The sequence below is a fragment of the Catharus ustulatus genome, chromosome 1 (genome assembly GCF_009819885.2).
Source record: "Catharus ustulatus isolate bCatUst1 chromosome 1, bCatUst1.pri.v2, whole genome shotgun sequence".
Classification (NCBI taxonomy): Eukaryota; Metazoa; Chordata; class Aves; order Passeriformes; family Turdidae; genus Catharus; species Catharus ustulatus.
In genome coordinates this window covers 95400444-95424351 of record NC_046221.1, presented here as the reverse complement: position 1 = coordinate 95424351, position 23908 = coordinate 95400444, and the positions used below count along the sequence as shown (strand labels likewise).

At 44.6% G+C, this 23908-nt stretch overlaps 1 protein-coding gene and 1 long non-coding RNA gene across 2 annotated transcripts; one reads left to right on the top strand and one right to left on the bottom strand.

Annotated features, from left to right (window-relative positions):
- Window positions 1-13843: 13843 nt before the first annotated feature.
- Window positions 13844-19665, top strand: IRX2 (iroquois homeobox 2). Its single transcript, XM_033080052.1, has 5 exons — window positions 13844-14172; window positions 15984-16389; window positions 16805-17548; window positions 18310-18377; window positions 19068-19665. The coding sequence occupies exons 1-4, from the start codon at window positions 13930-13932 to the stop codon at window positions 18351-18353; spliced, it is 1437 nt and encodes a 478-aa protein (XP_032935943.1). The 5' UTR covers window positions 13844-13929; the 3' UTR covers window positions 18354-18377; window positions 19068-19665.
- Window positions 19666-21866: 2201 nt separating this feature from the next.
- Window positions 21867-23568, bottom strand: LOC117001963. The gene is made up of 2 exons (XR_004419198.1): window positions 23444-23568; window positions 21867-23226 (listed from the first exon to the last, which is right to left on the bottom strand). It is a non-coding gene; the product is annotated as an uncharacterized LOC117001963 (long non-coding RNA).
- Window positions 23569-23908: the final 340 nt, after the last annotated feature.

Here is a 23908-nt window from a genome sequence, read left to right as displayed (position 1 = left end):
AATTTCAAAATGGAATGTTATTTCAAATTAAATAATTGAAATGCTTGACTTCATGTCAAAAGGAAATATCTGATTCTTTAAAAAAATTACGAGGTTCCTTTCAAAGTGAAGCACTCAACAAAATTAACACAATTTTGCAAAATCTTTTGGTATATCTCTGCTTCCATTGCAAAAAAAGAAAAATAAAATCAGTCAGTTGAAATTTTTCACAAACAAGCAAGCATTAAGAGCCAAAAGACATGTAAGCACTGAACATTTTCTGGCCGTAGAGACCAGAAGTGCTCCCAAAGAGTTTGTTTAGTCATAACCAGAAAAGCCTACCAGAAACCCAGATCTGTTAAGAATAAAATTGGAAACAGATATGTCATGAATGGTTTTTGTTGCCTTTTATTATTTTGCATTTTCTTTTGCATTCCTTCTCTTCTCCTTTTGCCTGGTCCTTCTTAAATGCCTGTATACCAGACACACCAGGACAAAACGTCCTGTGATCTCCACACAAATACTTCCCCAGAGTAATTATGGGTCAAAGTCTGTGCTGGCAGAAATTGTCTCCCTACTTGCAAATTAAATTATGTTAGCTGGGGATTTCACCTGATCACTTCAGGTACAAAGATTTTAAAGGCTTGTTTTACAGAGAGCCTCAACGTATTTCAGCAGATTTTATTCCATAGATTTTTGTTAGCATGACAAAAGTTTGCTCTTTGGAATTTAGAGAGGAATTTAGAGAGGAAACAAAGCCAAAGTCATTATCACTAGTGGATTTCAAATATTAAAGAAACATAATTATTTTGAGGGTAAGGTGAAGAACATGCAACAGTGCAACACTCCCTTTTTAGACTAAGAACACTCCTGAACTCCTGGAGATCTGAAAGGTTAAGTAGAAAAGGAGAACTCGTGGCCTTAAGGAAAAACAGAGCCTACAGGGTATTTTCACACATTCACAGACGTCCCAGAAATGTACAAGGCCATCAAACTGTTCTGCAGGAAGAACGCCTTGAGCTAATGCTGACCCGAAATGCTGAGCCATATGTCCTGCTGCTGTGCCATACAGATGCCCCATCTTCAACTGTCAGCTGCATTTATTAGTTTGGTATCACACCTCAGGAACAAAGTTGCTTTGCTTTTGAATCTACACAGGCTCCCAAAGTACCAGGTAAGCACAATTCTAGGTCACAGGAAAAAAAGCTGTATGAGTGTGTCAACATGGGTTAGGTTTATGCCGTCCCTATTTAGTAATGCTGGATGAATATGGATCACAGCAGGTACCAGGATGCTGGAAAAGAAAGCAGGTGAAATCAGTTTGATGTCCCTGAGATTAAAAGTATCTGCTCTGTTTCTTATTGACTTGAGTCCTCTGGTGCTGTTGAATTCATATGGGGGACTTCTGTTGTGTGTTTCTCTGGAGGACAAATCTTCCTTTTGTTAAATCAATGTTATCTTCCCCTTTTATTTTTTTTAATCTGAAAAACAGAATTCACTGGAAAGCTCTCTCAGTCTTCTTCTTTTCTTTTCTCCCTTCCCCTCCTTCTCTTTCTCTCTCTTTCTCTCCTTCTCTTTCTCATTTTGACCTTTAGAAGACTTTTTAACATCATAGAAATACCAAGTTTGGTCTTTGTCAGCTTATTTTTTTTCCTGGAGGAGCTCTGGGAAGTCTTGAGTTCTGGGTGTTCTGGCACTGCTGTATAAAGAATGAGGATCTTGAACAAAGACTTTCTTTGCCCAAAATTGTAATTAGTTGCTGAAGTTGCTAACAAAAGCAGAGGCAGATGAATAAAATTATTCTAGACACTGAAAAGCTTGTACGATGACAGATTGAAGAGATAAAAACTGTTTAGGAAAAAAACAACAACCTAGGTAACTTTTGTTCTGAAGAACAATCAGACTTATTAAAGCAGTAAAAATTAGGTACAAATAATAGTAGCACAATAAATATGTAGCTGTGTAAATCAGTGTTACACCTTTATATGGAATACTTTGCTCTGTTGGCTAAGGTACCATCACAAAGGTGAAGTGGGTTTTGAAAATTTTGCTAAGTTTCTCAGCTCTTGCCACACTGAGAACAGCAAGAATTCGTGACTGTATAAACCTGTTGATAAGAAAGTCCACATCTATTTACTGAGCCTAGCTATTTCATGAGATTTACAGGATGAACTTTGTCCTTTTTTGTGAAAGTCCAAATAAATCATGTCTTCCAATCTTCTTGTATTCACTCTCTTGTTATCACACCCAATAATTAATGTGAACAAAGAATGTGAATATCTTACAGAGGCACAGATTTCTTTTACAGAAGCCATGGTGATCTGTCTCCATCATATTATTTTCAGCTAGGTCTTTTATAATTCTGTTTTTAATTAGCATTTCGAACAATTTTCTTGGTGCTAAAGTAATAATTCGCAGTCCTGGATTTCCCAGAATAACCTTTACAGTAAAATACCATTTGCAACATAGCAAATAGTTCTCTGAGAAAGCAACTCTTTGAAACAACTTTGAAAATGTCTTTGAGGCCCAGAAGTCCTCTTGAAGCAATGCCAAAATACTCCCTAAAATCAAGGCCAAACTGCTGGTGCAGCTTCCTTAGACAGATCTGGAATTTACCAGGAATTTACCCCTTGTAGAGTTTTGTCTCTGACCTGCCATCATACCAGCTTCCCCAGCCAGCTGATTCAAATGGCAGTCCTGGGATCCGTATGTGTGTCCATGGGCAGTGTGCCCATCCAACCAGTGTCCATGGCCCTAATCCCTACATTTGGGTCTACACAGTGGAGGAAGTGCCTCCACTAGAGGCAGCCTACAGGCCTGAACCCTTGGTCATCCAGGGTGGATGGTGGTCATCACAGTTGTCTTCATACCCCCATAAGAAATTAATTTAGTCAAATGGAAACGAAAGGAGTGTGAGTTGAGACAGATTTTGTCCTGATAAGCTTACCTGGAATCCCTCTTGCTGGGCCAGAGAGTACACATTCCTGATTTGTAAAGTGTGCTCAGTTTGTATATTGGTTTCAAGCTTTATCTCAAAATTTGGTGCAAATTTTACATTTTATATACAGCTCCTATATACAGGAGGAAACAGGGAATGCACTAACGCTTGAAACTATTTATTATTGTATATCTCTTATTTGATAGAAACTTTTTATATTAGTCTGACAAAATCTAGAACTTATATATCACATGGAATACCTTGAACAATAGAAAAGTAATTTTTAATTGTGGAACTCAATAAAATTACAGTGTTTAGAAGTATAGAATTTTCAAGTGTATGAGCCAAAGTAACAACCTACCCTCTCAAAATTGTGGATGTCTCATCACTGCAAGTGTTCAAGGCCAAGTTAGATCAGGGTCTGAGCAAACTGGCTTAGTGGAAATTGTTCCTCACTATGGCAGAGGACTTGGAACTAAATGATCTTTAAGGTCCCTTTCAACCCAACAACTCTGTGATTCTCTTGATGTGTAATGCAATCTTTGGTCCCTCAGCTGAATTTCCTCTCCAATTGGCCCCTAGGCATGTTTTAAAGAACCAAGAAAGATCAAGTGATCCAAAGTACACAAAATAAATAATTTTAGTGAGTTTTGCCATAAATATCAATAATTGAATATGAAAAAGGTAATAAAAAATGAAAAACAAGTGCTGTGTGAAGGAAGCAATTCTTCATCCATTTTTTAATAAAAGTAATTAAGAGAACAGCCTTTCTGCTGATGCTTTCATGTGCTTTACTTAATTTTCTTCTCCTACCAGGCTAAATTATGAGGAAGTCAGGTCTGGGCGTAATTACAGTGACAATGTTTACTTTATGACATCCAACAGCGAAGTAGTTAGCATCCTGTCCTGCTTTGGTAGAAAGAGTGAATCTGTACCCATGCAAATGAGAAGTCTTTCTGCCTCTTTGAGATGGAACAGCAAACTGCCAGCAAGAGTAATTACACCAGATGCAGGCACAGTGGATTTGGAAGAATTCTCTAATTTGCTTGTCTCATGGCTCATTCTGTGTAAAGTTTCAAGTTGTGTGTACACTCAGTGGTCACCTGTTTTAGTCCTGCTGTGCGCTTGGGCCTGCCTCTTGGCTGGAAAAGTCAATTGCTTCCACAGCCTTTCACCTCTTAACATTTTCTTTGATTCTTCTGTGCCTGTCGTCATTTTTATGACCTAATGGAAAGTCTTCCGTTGAAAAACATAGTTTATATTTCTAAACTTACAAATAGATCTGTAAAAGTCCGTTAGAAATAATACCTCCTCACTGGTATTTGTATATATGTGTCCTATTTACTGTGAAGGTTAAGAGCTGTTCTTTTAGCTGTGCATTTGTGCTGCACCTGGAAGTGTGGAGTCTCTCCATCTCGTACATAATATGAAAGACTAATCTTGAATATCGACAGAAACATTCTTTACTTCTTAAAAAAAGAACCAAAATACCAACAGCTTCACTGAGTTTTTCTATGAATGTTATTGTGAGTCGGAAAACTAAGCAGCAACCATGACTTATATGTTCCTTTGACCAAAACACTAAGCAGTGATTTTAAAAGAAGTAAATCTGGTAAACAGTAAATCTGGTACGTAGCCAACTAAAGTGGAAAAGGGAGGAAGCAAAAGACTAGTAAAAGACTACTTCTGAGTAAAAGTCACAGATTAGTTTCAAGTGTTAGTGGAGTAACAATTATTTAAAGCAAGCTTTAAGCAACATCTCTTATTTTAAGAGAGTCGAAGGAGACCATTCCGTTAATCAGGTAAAACCGGAACAAGTAAATAGTAAAAAGAGCACAGTATATTAAGCGTACTGTTTCTTCTTTCAATTGCGTATTTAAAACAAGTACATGTATTTACAGAGAAAAAATTCTTTATATCCATATTTTTGACAAGGATTAGAATTAATATTTTTTCCCTTTATACATAATTTTTATTCAAGTTCATGGAAATATTTTAGTGGATTGAGGTCATAAATCTGATAAGGTTCATAAATTCGACTGGAGTACAAGAGCTGTTAGAGAAAAAAAGAAACAAAATTTAAAAGAAATTAACTGATTTGCAAATGTATGTATTGTATTAACTGTCTTTGTATAAACCCAAAAACATATTATGTATTCTTAAAAGAACAGTGGTGAATTTCTTAAAACAGCATATTTGCAGAATTAAGATTCATTAGTTTATAAGAAAATCTCACCAACCTATAGTGAAGGATATTTTACATGTCTGAGTATTGACTGGAGTTCAAACAAGAAGAAACAGCTCATAAAGTTCTTCCGCTGAGATTATTCCCTTTGAAGGTCACAAAGGCAAGTCCACCATTGCCAAGTCATGATGCATCTGGCACAACATCACTTTCTAGAAAATCTCAACTAAGTGATGGTAAAGGGGTCGATGCAGGGGAAGGAAAGCATGAGAGAAAGGGAGAAACTTTTGGGTTACTTTTGTTATGAACTCCAACAGCTTTAAAAAATTCAAAGACCAGAACACTATAATCACGATGATCCCAGGACAGAATTATTTGAGAGAATATGTCATAATGGAAACTGTTGCTTAATTATTTGGGATTTTTTCTTCCCATCCTTATCACTTCCTATCTTTCATGTATGTGGACTCCAGCAAATGGACCCCAGATGAAAAAATCAGATGGTGTATTTGCATGCAAAATAAAATTTAAACTCTGTGTACCTCTGGTGTTTAAGGTAATGACAATGACATCACATGGTTCACAACAAAATTCAAAAGTCCATGTTCAAAGGAGGCACAACCTTCAAAAACCTCACTAATACACAGTTGGGGAACATCCAAGCAATGTTAAAAAAGGATCATTTCATTATTTCCCTTTTAGTGATGCATTAAAAGGTCATATATTATAAGGTTGGGCTGCATAAAGCAGAATTCATGTCCTCTTGATAAGCATGAAGAGATTTGTTCTTTTAAATTTCTGAAACCTGCACTTTAAAAATAAAATGTCTTTTTGAAAACTGAAGAAGATCTATTGATTCGTTTGTACTGGCATTAGTTTAACACAGATATTTTAGAAGACCTCAGTCAAGATTTTTTTTTTCACAGCTGTCTTGCTACAAGCAAAACAATACAATGTCTGCAGACCTTCCCTACAGTGACGACTCAGCCTGTACACATTACAAGATCCCAGTCTTGTGCTGAGCATAGTCAAACACACAACAAAGTCAACAGCTCATGTCATTCTTAAAGTCATTTTGATATCAGAAACACCACTTTATTTGGGAATTTTCATTCTGTGCCCCTTATGATGGAAATGGGTCAGATATACGAAAGGAAATGTGTACATGTTTAGACTTCTCATTGATAAAATCGTGACCTGCCTTTCTGAGACTGAAGTAACTTAAAATCTGCACAGTTCTAGGTTGAAAAGCTATGGGCCAGATGGTCTGTCTGCCTTTCCCTTACGTGATGTAAGGGGAGACTGTAAACTTGGTTCAACTGGCAGTCTACTCCAGTTTTGCTACAAAGCCAAAAAAAGCAGTGAGACCACATGAGGAAGTGTAGATAGCATTTTTTAATGGATTAGAAATATCAATATGGGGGGTTTTGATTGTTTCAATATTCAAGGCAATATTTGAGGGGGCTTCTCATTTAACTTTTATATATAGGGACTAATACTATGAAGAATATTCCCCCCAAATTCAAAGATTCTAACTCAGAGTAAAGTTTAAAATAATAAAGAAAAATTAAGAAAAAAAATTAAGTTATTCCTTAATTAAATGCAAGGAACACTGAGAGTTCAATATTGACTTAAAGGAAACATCAATTTAAATTTGATGAAAATAAAAACTTCAATTGCCCTTGACTCTGCTCAGTAATGGAAAAAAATTCAAAATTATCATAAATATACCCATATATTTGTGAATTATGCATTAGTTTAAAAAAATATTTTGTTTTAATATATCATGGTACTGCTAAGTGCATGAAGATGTAATAGTTTTCCTAACTGTGATGACAGGTTTTCTGTCCTTTTTTTCTGCCTACTTTTGGAGATGCTCCATCAACCTCAAAACGTTTTAACATACAATGGGAATAATTGATTGTTCTGAGAAAGGAAACTACCTATTTTTAAAAGGATACAAAGGGATCTCATTGTTCAGGAAGGCTATTAAAGAAGACAGTAAGTGTTTTTGGCTTGGGAATGTGGGTAGGCTTAATCTGGAAATGTGTTTGTGGGTCTGCAGAGGAAGGATGCAGGTAGACGTGTACACACATGGAGGTGAATGTAGGTATGAATGAATGAGAGAAAAGCACAAAGCAGGTGAGCAGGTGCTCTCTAGTGTTAAAAGCTGTGATCAAACAGATGATGGCAACAAGACTATTGCGAAAACAATTTTAGCTCTGGCAAAAGTATGAGGAAGAGCCAGTAGGAGAACTCCATTTATACACAACTACTCCGGATGAAGCGCTCCCAGGCGCCTGCCTACCAGAGTGTCCAAACCTACTTGTTGACTATCCCTGTGCCAAAGAATCCTTTTTAACACAAGCCCTTAAAACAAAGCGACTGCCCAGTTAAACCGTCCCACTTTTCCCGTGCTCTGTCCACCACCCACTTCCCAAGCGCTCCAGGCGCCGAAGGCGCTCAGCCTCCCGCTAGCTCTGGAGCAGCCTTCCCGAGGCGCGCTGGCCCTGGAGGAAATGCAGAGGCACAGACGTGGCACTGCCTGCCTGCCTCCCGCGGGGCCGGGGATGGAGAAGGGGGAATGGGGAGCGCTCCTTCCCCGGCAGCCGGCGGGCCAAGGGGGGCCCCCTCCCCTCGCCTGTGCGCCCGAGCCAGCGCTTCACCGCCCCCCGGCCCTGCCCGAGCTCCGAGGGCACCCACCCTCACTGCCTCCCTCCCTCCATCCCTCCCTCCCGCCCCTGCAGGGAGGCCGTCCTGCTCAGCGCGGCGCCGGAGCGGACCGAGGTGCTGCAAGGAGCGGCCGCGGCTCCGCGGGGCCGGGCTGGGCAGCGGCGGGACCTCCGCGCCTCTGCCCTCCTGCCTGCACTGCTCGCGGCTCGCTCAAAAACTGCATAGTGTGACCTTTTCTTTTTTCTTTTCTTTTCTTTTCTTTTCTTTTCTTTTCTTTTCTTTTCTTTTCTTTTCTTTTCTTTTCTTTTCTTTTCTTCTCTTCTCTTCTCTTCTCTTCTTCTTTTCTTCTTCCTTTTTTGTCCCTCTCCCCCTTAAGAATGATGAACTGTCCCACCTGTGGATCGTACACTTGTTTTCTCCCTGAGAAACGCTGTCTGCCTTTCAGGTGAAAATAGCAGGCTCCAGGAAAACTTTTGAGGTCTTTTATCTCTATACCTACGGATACATATTTGCTTATATTTCCCTAGGCGGAAAATTACTAACAATGTTATTAACAGTGTGACATAAGGGAAACAACTTTCCTAAGCCTCAGATCTGTTTTTGAGAGATCCGCTTTAATTTGTTTTTTTTTTATGTATATGTATGTATGTATGTATGCATGTATTTTTAAGCATTCCACCCAATAACGTCTCAAAAGGAGGAAGGTAAATCCTGGAAAAGACATGGCCCGTTATTAGTGCAAATTGTCGAAGCCACAGACGCCCTGAGGAATTTATTCTTTTTCATACGAAGCTGCAAACAAGAGGTGTGTTTCATATGGGTCTATTCGTGCGCTTTTGGTGTTATAGAGAGTTGTCTCGGAGCTACCCTGGGCAGACCCTTCTTGCATTGTATTTTTTGAAATGAAATGCACTGTTGCACTCTACCTGAACTGAAAAAAAAAAAAAAAAATAGAAAGAAAAAAAAATTGAGCTAAGGGGAAAACAAGCGACCGTAATTCACAAGGAAGTCTACCTTTTAGTGTCGGTATTACGGGACGAAGTTAGATAACAGTGTTAATAACAGTAGTGACTAAAATATTAAAGGAAATCTCAGGGAAGGAGCTTCCATGAACAATTCCGCTGCAAGTGCTCGGGACCGCTGGAGAATCCATTGCCACAGCGCCCCCTCCCACACGCGGCTTGAACTAACGATCTTATCCCGAAGGTGGCCAAAGAAAAGTTCTTTCTTTTCCTTTTTCACGCGCCGTTTTCACCGCTCTTCCCTTGAACCCTGCGAACAGCTCCACGGACGGCTCGCCCAGCTCAGCCCGTCCCCCCGCGTTCGCACAGGTCACTGCCGCAAAGCACCTCGCTCAGAAAGAGCCCTATAAACCGGGCTCCTTTTACTAGAAAACCGGACAACTCCGCTTGCACAGTATGCGTGTGTCATTTGTTATTTTTAAATACAATAGTCTATTATTTAACGTCGTTGTCTCCGGGAGATGGTGGCGGTCCCCCATTTCATGAGAGAAAGGAGAAAGCATTCCCAGACCATTGTGTGGTTATGTCACAGGAAACTGTTTCAGCTGCGCATTGTGTTACATCTTCAAACCCCACCAAGTTCCACTTCTCTTCGCTTGAAAAGTTGCTGTGACCGGTGTCACGACAATTGGGCAATTGGCATTGTGCGGGTGACAGGCGTGTGCGCCTCTCCGGGCCGCAGGGAGCCCTCCCGGGGAGGGAAACCTCTCCTTCACCCCAACGAGGCTTGTGTTTTTATATTTTTTCTTCTTCTTTCACTTGTGTAAAGCCGAGGGGAGCGGGGTCCGGAGTGAATGGCCCCAGGGCAGACGCCCGAATGTCGGGCAGAGGCAGCAGGAGCCCCATCCCCACAGACGGGGCTTTCAACTTCACCCGCCCGAAAACTTCAGCCTCTGTCACTGGCGCAAGGAGATGTAGCTAATAAATGACAAAACGCAAAACCTGTCTCCCAGGATAGCAAATGAGCGATAGCACGGGGTGGTGGCGGGGGGCCCTCGTCTACCTTCTCAGCTCTGCTGGAAGAAACTGAATTAAAGACAAGGCGAGGTCGCAGTTTAAAATCTGGAAAGGTAAACGCTGACCTAATGAATAGATTATTAAAATAAAAGACACAGTGTGTGAAGTCTTAATGTCTCTGTGTAGGCATGTTAATTTGCCACAGTTATTACCAATAAAAAGTGCATGTAATACTATTCTGGCGTTTAACAGCGCAAGTTAGACGGCTTTGTATTAGTAACGGGTAGTACTGTGGGAAAATTAGATTTCGGTGGTGGAGCCAAGCAAGGGAAAAACCTTTTCCCTGCGAAAGGCATTCAAATCAAACAGAGATAACTCCGAGAAGAAGTTATATGCAGACACCTACACTGATCGCTGTTTAGAAACGTTATTGAAACAGTTTTCTGGTTTGTGTGTTGCAAAGCCTTCGCCAGCTATATTTAAATGACCCCACTAGCTATTAGTCCTCCACATTGTGCAGAGTCAAATTAGTGGTGTACTTGTAATAAAATGCATACCGGCTCCTTGCAGTGGCTAAATCCATTCCTTTCTGAAGCCATACAAAAATTATGCAAATCAAATCAACGCAAGAACTTGTCTTTGAAATGATAATATTTTACTCCATTAATCTCTGATTGCGAAATTAACCCTGTTTCTGTATATGAAACAATATTTTTGGACTGCACAAATTAAAACATCAGAAATGTAATCTGTTGCTCAATGTGTCTGGAGGAAGGGGAGTAATGTTCCTGATTTAAACATTCCTCACACCAAAATCACAAAAATTTATTCTTGTAGACGAAAGGCATGCAGATGGAGGCAAAACCAGCACCTACGTTTTACACGGATGGCCACGTAGACCTAACGTGTGTAGCATATGTCTATGTGTGTAGATATGTATGGAGATTTGTATCTCTCGTGTGTGCGTGTGTGTCTGTGCGTATCTACACACACTCCGAACTGAATTACATCAGTTCTCCTGGGATCACGGTATTTATTTAAGTACTCTTCCCAGGTCATAACTGTAACACTCACTTAATAGCATTAATCCCCTGTTATAATGTAAACACAACGGCCATTGTATTCCCAATCTGTATTGTTCCACTAATTATTAAAGAGGAAGAACTAAAAGCAATCAATTCGCGAAGATAAACACCACTTCTCCTGGAAAAAGAACAGCTTCCCAAATAAAAATGCAGAGAGTATAGCACATTTTGCAAGGCATGCAGGTTGGCTTAGAGAGATTCATGTATGACTTTATAATGTTATAATTAATTTTGCATTCTCGGCTCTCCAGCTGCTGCTCTTTTCAGAAGCAGAGCTCATATACTTAGAAATCGGTCTGCGGAACACAGCAATTGACTATTCAGATGTAGTCGCATGATATCGATTATTCCATAGAAATACTGAAATATGAATATATTTTGTATAAAGCCCTTGTTTTTAGACTTTCTATTTTTATTTAATATATGCGCATTAATTACCAAGCAGGGAAGCAAATGTCTTTTCTGTAATCTGTTGCACTGAGTTTACCAGTTGTTTATCACTCTCTTATCAGGAAGTCGGGACTTAATGACAAGAAATACCTGTTGGTGTTAACCTCCTCCCCCTCACCTGCTTTTTTAAGGATTGCCTCTTCTATAGGCCAGCTGATAGATCTGGATAGGAATTAATCCGGTATGTCTGGTGGCCAGATCTCTGCTGCTGCTTGTAGCGGCAGGGGTAAACTGGTATGTGGGTTTCACAGAAAAGGAGAGAAATAAAAACTGAGATAGAAAAAGAAAGCGGAAAGCTCGGATTGCTTCAGACACTTTACACATCCCGAGGTTTGACCGTAGTTCCAGCACGGCATTTTCCCTGCTATGTGCGCCAAGCTATTGAAACGGCTTCTCCAAGTGTATTTTTTTTTATCAGCTGCATGTTTAATTGATTAACAATAGGCTGCTCTGCAAACCCGCAATTTTTCAGCTACTGCCATCTTCCCTCTTGCCAGTGGCCGATTCCCCGGCGTCGTCTCCATCCTACCTGGCTGAAACTACTTGAGGTACTTCATTAAGAACTCGGCCATAAATGTCAAGCAACTTCATTTGTTTAAATATGGAATAAGTGCGCACTCATATATGTCGAAAATAAAACACAGTTTCATTTAACTTCTTTTTTTTCTTTTTTTTTTTTTTTTTTCCCTGAGCACCCAAACAATATTAATAAGGCAGTTCCGGGCTGGTAACTTGCTGAAGGTTGCAGGTGTATGACTTGTGGGAAGCGCGGTGGCTCCCAGACCTTCAGCCCCATCCCGACCTGCCGGACTGACCCCGACCCTGCTCCGCACGGACGGCGGCGGAGTTGCGGGGCGCAGGTGCGGAGCAGGATGCGCGGAGCGGCCTAGCGCGCCTCGGCCCCCTGCAGCGGCTCGGTGGGACGGGCAGGGCCCAGCGCCGTGCCCCGGGGCTGTCGGGCTGAAGGAGTGCCGGGGGAGGGGAGCCCCGGCTCCACCGCGGGAATGGGGCACCGACACAGGGAACCGCCGGCACCGAGACTCGTCCCGGGAGGCGAAGGGCTGAACTTGAGTGGGGGCAGCTCGCCGCCGGCTTCTGAAGGGATCTGCTGGACCAGCCATTACAGAAATGCACATAGATTGTGTATTTAAGCCTGCACTCAGGAGACAAGAGCGGTGCCTCCGCCTCGTCCTCCTGCACCCGGGCCGGAGCAGCGCTGGCACTGGCTGGAAGCTGAAAGTGTCCAGGGCCGAAGGGAGGGGGCAGAAGAAATTAATTACATAGAGACTATATTCCAGGAGATTTATCTGACCTGCAAAAGGAGGAAGGGGTGGGGGGAGAAGACAGATAGCCCCCCGGAAGGAGTCACCCAGGCCTCTTCCCCACGCACCAGCGAAGGAAGAATAGAATTGAAAGAAAGATGGGGAGATTTTTTTTTTCTTTCCTACGTTGCGTGACAAGATCTTGACTGTTTGTGGCAACTTATAAAACTGTGAAGTTCCCGCTGCCAGGAGCAGTGCGATGCCGGATCTGCTGATTTGAGCAGTTGCTCCTCTCCCTACCATATAGGGCAGTACTTTTACCAAGTGATCGCTCCCCTTGCGCGCTGCCCGGCCCCGCCGCGCCCGGCCCTGCGCGCACACCCGCGTGCGAACGCACACATCTCACACGCGTGTGCGCGCCTGCAGCGCTTCGGAGAGGCGTGCGGGAGGGGATGCAGATATCTGTTATACACATTCTTCTCTGCCGGCCCTATGGATATAGAAAGAGGCAAAGAGGGTGTGTAATGGAGAGTGTGCGGAAGAGTATTCATGGCTCCGCGAGTCCGGAGAGGAGCTGATGAACAGTATCATCGTTCGGCTTCAGCAGCGTACTCGCAGTCGGAGAGGCTGCCTTGCATTACAAAGCCTGCCTTCCCTGCCTGCCTGCCGGCCGCGGGAGGAGACGGAGCCGGGGCCGGGGCCGGAGCGGGAGGGGGCGGGCCCGCAGGGCTATGCAGATGAGCGGCGGTGACGGACAGCTCTGTTTTCCAATGTCCCTCAGAAACTCGAGTGCTGCTTCCCTCAACTCTTCACTCCAGACTCTATACTTCCCCCAAAATACAGGCTCGCAGGCGCTGGGGGAGCTGGCTGGCTGGGCGAACTCCATATGCAGCAGCCACTTTTCTGATTTCGGGGGCTCGCTTCTCTCTCTCTCCCCCCCACCCGTCCTCCTCTCCCCTTCTGTTTTTTTTTTCCTCTTTCTTTTTTTTTATTAACCCTCTGTGCTTCCATCTCCCCCAGATGTCCTTCCCCTCCCGGATAGATCTCTGACCTTTCCTACTAATTTTCCATTTGGGAGGGTTCTTTTTTTTTTTTTCCTCCTGTTTGTTTTTATTCTGATCGGGAGTGCATGGAGGGGAGCCTATAACAATTCTGATTCTCTACATAACTGCACAGAGCCAACCGGGGGAGGGAGGGGGGGAGAGAGAGAGAGAGAGAGAGAAGGAGGGAGGGAGAAAGAGAGAGGGAGGGCGGGAGGGAGGGAGCGGGAGGGCGGGCGGGAGAGAGGGAGAGCACGAAAGCAGCGCCAGGAGCAGCGGCAGCAGCAGGGCCGGTCACCCTCGCCCCCTCCCTGCTCCTGTGCACGCCAGTGCAAGCCATGTCCTATCCTCAGGGTTACCTCTACCAGCCCCCCGGCTCGCTGGCTCTGTACTCCTGCCCGGCGTACGGGGCGTCGGCGCTGGCGGCCCCCAGGAGCGAGGAGCTGGCCAGGTCTTCGTCGGGATCGGCGTTCAGCCCTTACCCGGGATCGGCAGCTTTCACCGCCCAGGCGGCGGCCACAGGCTTCACCAGCCCGCTCCAGTACTCCACAGACCCCGCCACGGGATTCCCCTCCTACATGGTAACTACCGAAGAGAAACCCTCTCCTTCTTCATTAGCATCCGCATTCTCATCCTCATCCATCTTCAGCCTTTCTCCTCACACACTCACCATCAGCCCCCGACACCGCGCCGCACAACCGGGAGCCCCGCACCGCCGCCGCCTCCGCGCATCGCTCCGCGCCGCCCCGCAGCCCGGCCGGGGACGAGCGGAGCGCAGCGGAGGCGAGCGGAGCGGCGGGCTGAGGCTGAGGCCGGAGCCGGGGCTGGGGCTGAGGGTGTCCCAGCCAAGCGCGGTGCCGGCAGGCCTGGGTCCCGGGCTCTCCGCGCGGTTTGAGGAGCCGGGAGGGCGCTTTGGTTAAGGAAATACGGACGGTCTCAGTCGGTTGGGCTGGGTTGGATGCTTTCATTCTCCCCGCTGTTTCCGTGTATGGCCCCTGCTTTCCTTTTTTTTTTTTTTTTTTTTTTTTAATTTTTTTTTTTATTTTGATATATATGTATTTTCTTTTCGCTGTGATAGCACAGGGGAGGGTTTCCTTTTTCTTCTTCATTTTTTCCCCCTAATTTTTTTTCTCTCTCTCTTTTAAGTCGGTGTTTAGAGGCGCTGGGGACTTTATTCCCTCGTGGTTTTATTTACTTTCAGTGTGTTTTGTGCTAATGGTTTAACTGGATTTTGGGAATGAAAAGGAGCATCTGTTTGCGATCTGTGAGCTTTGCTTAAGCCCAAGATGGTCGTAGTGGCCGCAGTTTCGGATTTCACTTTCTTCTTATTAGTTTAAGGAGCAGTTGCAATTGCGTGTTGTGTGTGCTCTGTGCATAAAGTATATAAATAAAACCATAAACTATATAAATAAACTGCACGTCTAGATGGTTATATAGTTTTATAAACACGCACGCACACGGGGACTCAGACACATATCTAGTCCGTACACACAAAGACCTGTGCCCGGAATTTGAGACTAGAGCCGCTGTTGATATCCTAGGAGAGGATGGCAGAGGAGTAGTTCGTTCTCCCTGCAAAGTGACAGGGAAACTACTTACTTTCCGTCTGTTCATAATACAGTGCATAAATTGTCGTGCAGTGCTTATTCGAGGTGGTATAAAAGATCTGAGGGTCTCTCTTGTTTTTCCTGTTGAGAAGCAGTAGGCGAGTGGCTGGAAGTTGCACCGAGGTTGTGAACTGTGCGGGATACTGGGCGATGTTGAACCTATGGCTCTCCGATCTGCGGGGTTCAGAGACGTGCTGAAAGTTAGCGAGTTTCTTAGGAATATCTTTAACTTTTCTTGCATTATGCAGACTTAAATAAGCGCAATTTAAACGTTAAAGAGCGAATTAAAATGCTAATTACATCGCATTTGAACAATTCGAAACGGTGCATATCTTCTGATTTGCAAATTGGATTTGCAATGCATTAGTGCAGTGAATTGCTAAGTGGCGGCTTTGTTGTATTTTCTATAGCAAAAAAGGAAACATCTTTTGAACCTTTGAGAGAAATGTTGATATCAAGACACTACCTGTAGGGCCTTTAAAATGTCTACGCGGTTCAAAAAATTATATTGGGAAATATTCAATTACAAGGAGCTGAAATTAGTCAGAAAGATTAAAACATCGCCGATTTTAAGCGCGTGTGTCTGTGTTTGTGTGCTGGGCGGAGGAAGGAGGGGGGGAATTGTAACTTAATGGCCTTTGGGTGCTGCTACTCCCCCTCATAGAATATGGATACAAGACACCATCCCGGGGAAATACAAATATAACCGCCGATCTCGCCTTGACAACTCACTAATGGCTATCAGCAATAACAAATTGCCAACCCCACCGTTTTGTTCTGTCCAGGGCTCCCCTTACGACGCCCATACGACGGGGATGACCGGAGCCATCAGCTACCACCCGTACGGCAGCCCTGCCTACCCCTACCAGCTCAACGACCCCGCGTACAGGAAAAACGCCACCCGCGACGCCACGGCCACGCTGAAGGCCTGGCTGCAGGAGCACCGCAAGAACCCCTACCCCACCAAGGGCGAGAAGATCATGCTGGCCATCATCACCAAGATGACCCTCACCCAGGTCTCCACCTGGTTCGCCAACGCCCGCCGGCGGCTCAAGAAGGAGAACAAGATGACCTGGGCCCCGCGGAACAAGAGCGAGGACGAGGACGACGACGAAGGCGATGGCGCGAGGAGTAAGGAGGAGAGTCCCGAGAAGATGCCCGAGAGCAATGAAACCTCCGCGGAGGACGAAGGTAGGCGCGGGGTGACTGCGGACCCGGAGGGGAGGCTCCATCCCGCCCCATCGAGTCCCCCGGGACCGGGGCAGCGGGGTAGGAGCAGGGGCGCAGCATTTAACAAAAGCGACCCCCAAACCCGTCCCGTCCCGTCGCCTCCGGCTGCTCCGGTGGCTTGTCGCCGGTCAGTGCCTGTGGCCGAGGCGGGCGGGGGGCGGCTGGCGACGCCGTGAGGGGCCGGGCGGGGAGGTGCGGGAGGAGCCGCGGAGGAGCCAGCCCGTGGGCATGGATGCTCCTCGGAACGGGAAAAGGCCGGGATGGCTTGAGTCTGCCCGGCCGCAGCGGTGGCGCGGTGCTGGCCGGGCTCGCTTCTCTCCCGCTCTGCTTTGCCGCCCCTCCTGACTGCCTCTCTGTGCCCGGCGGGCCCCCGCAGGGATCAGCTTGCAAGTCGACTCGCTGACGGACCACTCCTGCTCCGCCGAATCGGACGGCGAGAAGCTGCCCTGCCGAGCGGGAGACCCCCTCTGCGAGTCGGGCTCGGAGTGCAAGGACAAGTACGAGGACATCGAGGAGGAGGACGAGGACGAGGAGGAGGACGACGAGGAGGACATCGAGGAGGATGACGGCGGCGGCGGGGAGCGCGACCCGCCGGCCAAGCCCGCCACCTCATCTCCGCTGGCGGCCGTGGAGGCCCCGCTCCTCGGCCACCCGCACGCCGACGCCGCCCGCAGCGCTAGCAAGGCGGCGCTGGGGCCCCGTGCCTCCCCCGGCCCCCCGACGCCGGCCAGCAAGCCCAAGCTCTGGTCTCTGGCCGAAATCGCCACCTCGGACCTCAAGAGCCAGACCCTGGGCCAAGGCTGCCAGCCTGCGCCGCTCTCCTCGGCCACCCCCGCCTCCGCCCCGCACAGCGCTGCCTACTCGCCCTCCTCCCTCCTGGGGAGGCATATTTATTACACCTCACCTTTTTATAGCAATTATACAAACTATGGGAACTTTAACGCTCTGCAGAGTCAAGGAATCCTGAGATACAACTCCGCAGCAGTGGCTTCAAACGAGGGACTAAGTCAGACTGTCCTAAATGCCAGCTCTGTCCACAAACAGAGCAGTGACTCTTTGAAAACGATCACTAACCAGCTAGAACAACATTACAGGCCCTCTAGCTATGACTCTAAGAAAGGTAGGTGACTTGTTTCTGCCGCTTTCTTCCCTCTTCTCCTTCGTCCTCCTTCCCCGACCCGTAGACGTCCCCCATGCGCTGTAAATATTCAAACCTTCTCTGGAAAAACCAGCGAGCTCGGTGCCACCGCTGCCAGAGCCAAGATGGGCACTCATATAACTTGGGGATTAAAACCGGCATGTCGCCGTCGTACCTGCCCCTAACAACCGTGAGAGGAAATGTGAAAGATGACATTTAGATCAGCCTTACAGGCTGCAGATGCAGCTTCGAAAAGTAATTTTTTTTTTTTTTTTTTTTTTAAAAAGGAAAACTACACACAAAGCTATCCAGAGAGCGCTGGTGTCATTGCCTGTAATTTTTTTTTCCTGACAAACTGGTTTGACTCTCTTTGTTTCCAGTATTCTCACGGGTTTTTTTTTTTCAGCTCTGGGTTCAGATAATTGCTGACCTTGGACGTGAAATTACGCGGAGCGTGACATTTTTTTTATAACTGGTTGCTTCTTGGTTTGTTTGGGTTTTGGGGTTTTTTGGGGTTTTTTTGGTTTTTTTGTTTTTTGGGGTTTTTTTTAGGTTTTGCACTAATATGGTTGTCATCTTATTCTGCAAAAATACTCGAGACACAGGCAAATATAAAATATTGGCTAGTCTTTTAAACGACCGAGCTACGAATTCTGCACCGGTGAGGGTTGGGACCTGCACACACTGTATAATCTAGTTAGCTGGCTGTGTCCTGTGACTAACTGACGGTTATATTTTGACAGATCCCACTGAAGTCTGCACAGTAGGAGTACAACCATACCTATAGAAGTGCAATCACACAGCAATGCAAGTAAGTGAGAACATTTTCTATTACACTGATCATGTGGCATCAGGTCTGAGACGTGCTGCACAGTTCTAGACTTGCTTAATGTTAATTTCTTGCTTCATTACTTGAGAGTTTGGTCACAAAGTAAAACATTATTTTTTCTGCTGTTTTCGGAAACCTCTTATGACAACTTTTGTTTCTTGGGTTTGTCTTAATTTTCAAGCCAGGTTAGACACTTCCCTCACTTTACATACTCTTCGCTTATGTCAGGTAAAGCTGTAGGGACTACTAAAAAGTTAGGGAGAGAAAAAAAATACCATTGAAGGTATTGTTATTTACAAACAGAGCATTTGTGCTCACGTGGCAGTGCTGAAATTGCACATCCTGAGTAGGGCTTCACGCAGTGACTGCGTATTTAAAATAAAAAGGGACAACTCTAAGAAATCGACCTGTATCTTGAGGAAGGTATGTTATCTGTGACTTGGCTCTTGCTTAGCTAGTAAAGGCACTCTGAATACTTCCACTATTTAGACCTAAATAAAAAACAACAAAAGATTCACCTTGTCGATATTTTTCAACTCACTTTTATTTTTGTTAGAAGAAATTAGACGAGTAAGAATTTTGCCTTACTTCCTTTCCCGCCCACCCCGTTTAATGGTGTTAGAGTTTAATTGAAGGATTTTTGGATGATCTGGTTTTTTCCTTGGTCCACAGGTAGGTGTCACAATTGCTTTGAAAAAAGTCAGCAAGCCATCATCTCTCCCCGAGCTAATATATATAACAAATCTCTAAATCCGGATCACATCTGGTGCCACTGTATAAAAGAAGACCACAGAGCACTATTAAATCTTCAGAATCTAATTATTAAACCAGAATTTTGTTGGACATATGTGAGTTTGCTGGTATAGTATAGTTTCCCCAATGTATGTGTGACTTTTGAAAACAGATCTGTTTTTCTCAGGATATCTTGAATTGATCACTTCATTGCCACGGTATCTATTCGATAGGTGTGATAGGATTTATTGTAAAATTTATTTGTAAAAGATGTATACAGTAGAGATAATAAAGACGTGATTGGAGAACTTGAGTCCTTACAAAGTGGAAACAAATTTGATATTTATTTTTGTAACGATATAAAGCTTCTAGTAATTTATGCAAGTTGTATTGCAATGAAATCTGAACTTTTTGTAAATAAATTTTGCCTGGTTTTTATTTGAAACGTTGATGGTTATACAATCTTTGGTTGTTTAACAAGAATTCTTTACTAATTTATATCTCTAATTGTAAATAAAAACAGACTAGTCTGCAACAACATTGTGTTTTTCATTCATTTCCCTCAAAATACTGATTTATTATTTAGAAAAGGAGGAAATTTCTAATTTCACTAATAGAGCTAAGATCATAATATGAGTAAGCAATTTAAACACGTTGCAAATATATACTTTGCATAAATTAATTCCTTCTGGCTTGTTCCGTTATACTTCAGCTTTAAATACACTCATGTACAAATATGTATTTGTATATATACATGAATATGCATAGAAACGGTGATGGGAATATATGCATGTTTCTTATGAACTATTTAAACTGGGTGTGAAGTAGCTCTTTATTTAAGTTATCATTATTTAAATTCACTATTTCTAGGGGAAAAAATATTATCAGCTATGACTTACTTCTAATTGCTTCTTTTCGGCTTCTGGCTAAAATATGCAAGGGAAAAAACCAAACCAAACCAAAAAAATAAACAACAACAACAACAAAAACCAAGATAAAAAGTCCAATATCTGTTTGGGGTTTTTTTATGGTTTTCCCTCTTTATATCAGTAAAACATACCTTTGCAGTTACATTGGAATCCTGCTTTGATTTGAATCATAAAATTAGCCAACTCGTAATTTTAATTTTTAGTAAAATAATGTGAATCCTCATATAATATAATTTCAGAGAAGAAATGAACAATCATTTATTTTCCCCAAAAGATAAATTGAGTGAATATAACTTACGGTTATAAAACAAGAATAATAGCTTCTTAGATTGCCCTTTAATCAATCATACACTTATTTTTCAAGAGGCTCATCTATTTTATTCCATGATTAATAATGTTCCAGCGTGAGAGCATTATTAGATCCCAGCAGGGGAGATCCTGAATGCTTTTAGCTGCTTTGGAATGGTCAGTTGGGGTTCATTATGGTCTGATATTGAACAATTTATAAAATCTTGTCTAAACATCTGCCAGCTCAGATAGGCTGATGTGTCTGAAGATGGGAAATTGCTGGACCAGTTGATATTGACAAACGGATCTCTCTCCAGTGGCTTTTTGTTCAGTGAAAATTAGTGGCCTCTTGCTCAGGTCTTGTTAGAAAGGGCATTTGAAAGTGATCTTAGATACTTCAGGCATCAGCCTTGGGAAGGTTAACTGGATAAAGAGCCCTGCTAGTCTGGAGTCCGGAAATATGTTGTGATTATATTAAATAGGGGGAAAGGAAGCTGCTTTTCTTGAATGCATATACACAATTCTCATGGTCTATCTTCCCTTGCACACCTCCCTCATCCCCCCTTTGTAATTTACCCCTATGAAGACGTCTAACTGACTGAGGAAATGCGTGTGTTTTTCAGCTGAAAGGGCAGAAATTAATAACGTTATCCTGGAATACTCTGGGATCTGTCTAGCTAAATCTAAAGCAGTGAAGATCTTTGCAGCTGGAGGCCTTCTCATTCTCCTACGCTGTTTGTGGAATGATACTTCTTTGCTCCAGTAACATCCTCTTTTTCACTGAAGTAGAGTGCAATTGTATCTGCATGTAGTGTGTAGTACAATTAGGCAAACAGCTAAGAAGTAATTAATTTTTTTTCCCTCCAGTTTAGCATATGATGTAGATTACAAGTATTTACTACAATCATCCTCGACCATCTTTACTGTGCAGTCCAGGAAGGTTTTACAGAGGGATTTTTATGTCAGGGGAGATACCTGAACTTTCTTTCCCCCACTCTGGCTCCTAGTCCGTGAGCCCCCACCACCCACGTTATACGTCCCAGGTCTCTGTTGGACACAAAGTGTACATTTCAATTGGTAAAAACCAAAAGCTGTGGCAGAGATTAAAAAAGGCTAACGACATTCCTTTGATGTTTATACGCCCAAAGACTTATAAAAGATTTCCATAATTTACCCACCCTTGCTAGTATTTAGACCTGGATTTCTTTCTGGAAAGAAAAGTAGAAAGACTCGGAAAACTCGCTTTCAAGTATTCACTATGTATGTAAAACCCAATGGACTTCTCTCATCCTCTGAGAAATTCAGAAACGGTTCATGGATGCAGATGGGCGCCACTGAAATGATTTGGCATATGAATTTAGTTTTTTAAACACGAAACTAATGGGCGAGAACTGCACATTCAACATCATTCGAGATTTAGTAATCAAAATTGAAAGCAGGAGGAAAGTGTAGCCTTGCTAGATTGTTGGCAAAAACAATGTGATTATTTCAGTGTAGCAAGAAAGAGGGATGAACGATAAAATACATCACTCTGTGTATGGTTTATTTCATAACGATGCTAATGAGCCCGCTGGGATTAAAATCTCACACCCCTTTCTATATTTACTCCTTCTTCTCCCCACCCCCCGCCCCTCGTTTCTGTGCTCATTTTGGAGCAGGAAAGGCAAACCCTTCCCTGTTCGGGGCCAGAGGTTTCATTAGAGCTGATTTATTGAAATTCGGGCTTTAATCTCAGGTGGGATCCCGGAGGAATTGGTGCTGTCGTCAAATAGGAAGAGGGTCCCTTTCCACTTTACACTTCCTGGGCTGCCTCTTTCCTCGCTCCCTGCAAATGTCAACATTTGTTCTCAATAAGAGAGTTATTGTTTCAGGAAAGCTGCTCACCAACTGCCTTTAGGAGCAGAAGAAAAGCGTCGCCCACCTTTGTTTGGCTGGAGGCTGGGGGAAGGGATGGGGACAGAGGTAACGCGCAGCTCAGGCCAGTGGCGGACAGACAGACAGACAGACATGGGAATTGCTGCTCTGCTGCGCACCAGCTCGTGGCTGGAGAGAAACGGGCCCGGCTAAGGGGGGAAAATTAATGTGAAGCGCAATGGGCATCTGCGTTTCTCTCCCCGCACCACTGACGTATTTGCCCCCGATTTGCTCAGCCCCTATAACAGAGAGGCAGGCTGCAAGGAAAAAAAAAAAGTAACAAACCCACCAACACAACAACAAAAAGGACTGCCCTAACGGGCTTCTACTCGCGGAGATGATCTTCAGGTTCTGGGGCGGGGTGTGAGGGTGATCTTCCAGGTGAAGAAAGATGATGTAAGGTCGTCTGATTCAGCCCTACCTGACGGCAGCCCCCATCAGTCTGATCCCCACACGGCGGGGCCCCAGCCCCGCGGCGAGGAGCGGGAGTGGCCCGGGACCGGCCAGCCCGGAGCGGAGCGAAGCAGCCCGGCCCGACCCGCTCCCCTCCGCTCCGGCGCGGCCTCTCCGTGTCCATCCTCACGGGAAAAAAACCCACAATCCTGTCACCGCTGAAAGTTTCTGGCTCCGTCACATGTTACATCTCACTTGAAGGCGGTTCAGGCTCGGTGCTCGTCTGAGAGACCGTGGCAGGAATGTAATCAATACCGGGAGGGTTTTATTGATTAGTAACTTTTGAAACAAACAAACCACCCCTCCCCCCAACCCGACTCCACCCCCACAAAAACAAACAAACAAACAAAAAACCACCCCCCAAAAACCAAAAACAAAACAAAAAAAGCCCACCACAGACAGAATTTACATATAGGTTGATCAATTCTTTGCCTTCTGCATTCAGACTTATCTCGGGTACTTAGGCAAGCTTCCCACGATCCAGGTAGTCGAAAAGAGTCTTTCCATTGTAGGAACTGAACAAAAAAAAAATACTGTTATTAGAATAATGCTCCACACTAAGTAATGGGATGTTCATCCCTTTGTTTTTAATCCAGTAACTAATAACTTAGGTATGTTTCCAGCTTCTAGAGAAATAAAAGCGGGGGGGGTGTGTGTGTAAAAAAAGTTATAAAACAAAAGGATTCATAGCGCATAGTCAAAGCACCCATGCATTTAATCCCCGATTATTACTCGGCGTCTCTGAAGCAGAGTATTTATTGAAAGTACAGAGGGAAAGCGCGGTCCGCGGGACACGCTGGCACTCAGGTAGCTCGGAGCTGCAGGCAGCGACCTGGAGCAGGCGGGCTCTGGGGGAGTGTTTTACCTGTGAGCGCCTGCAGGGAGGTGACAGCCCCGCTCCCGCAGCCTGGACCCGTGCCCCCCCTCCCGAGCAGTGACTCATGGAATAATGTCACCATTTCACATCCAATCCCGACCGAGCCGGCTGCGTTTTCCTCTGAGCAAAAAGTAAGGGACAGAGGGACGTGGCCACTCGGCCTCGGGGGTGGCCTCCGTTAACCTAGATCCTTTCGGGATATGGGGGCTGAAAGGAAAAGGTGGGGGGTGTCACCCCGGCCCAGCCGCTCTCGGAAAGGAAGGAACGCACACAGGCAGAAAAAGTCACTTCTCAGCTCGGTCTTGTGTCATCCATGACGG

What these genes read in the sequence shown, in the direction of transcription:
- IRX2 (XM_033080052.1), top strand. Translation starts at nt 13,930, where the DNA reads ATGTCCTATCCTCAGGGTTACCTCTACCAGCCCCCCGGCTCGCTGGCT. An exon ending in CGGGATTCCCCTCCTACATG is followed by an intron (nt 14,173 to 15,983) that starts GTAACTACCGAA and finishes TGTTCTGTCCAG; the next exon opens with GGCTCCCCTTACGACGCCCA. An exon ending in TAGCTATGACTCTAAGAAAG is followed by an intron (nt 17,549 to 18,309) that starts GTAGGTGACTTG and finishes ATATTTTGACAG; the next exon opens with ATCCCACTGAAGTCTGCACA.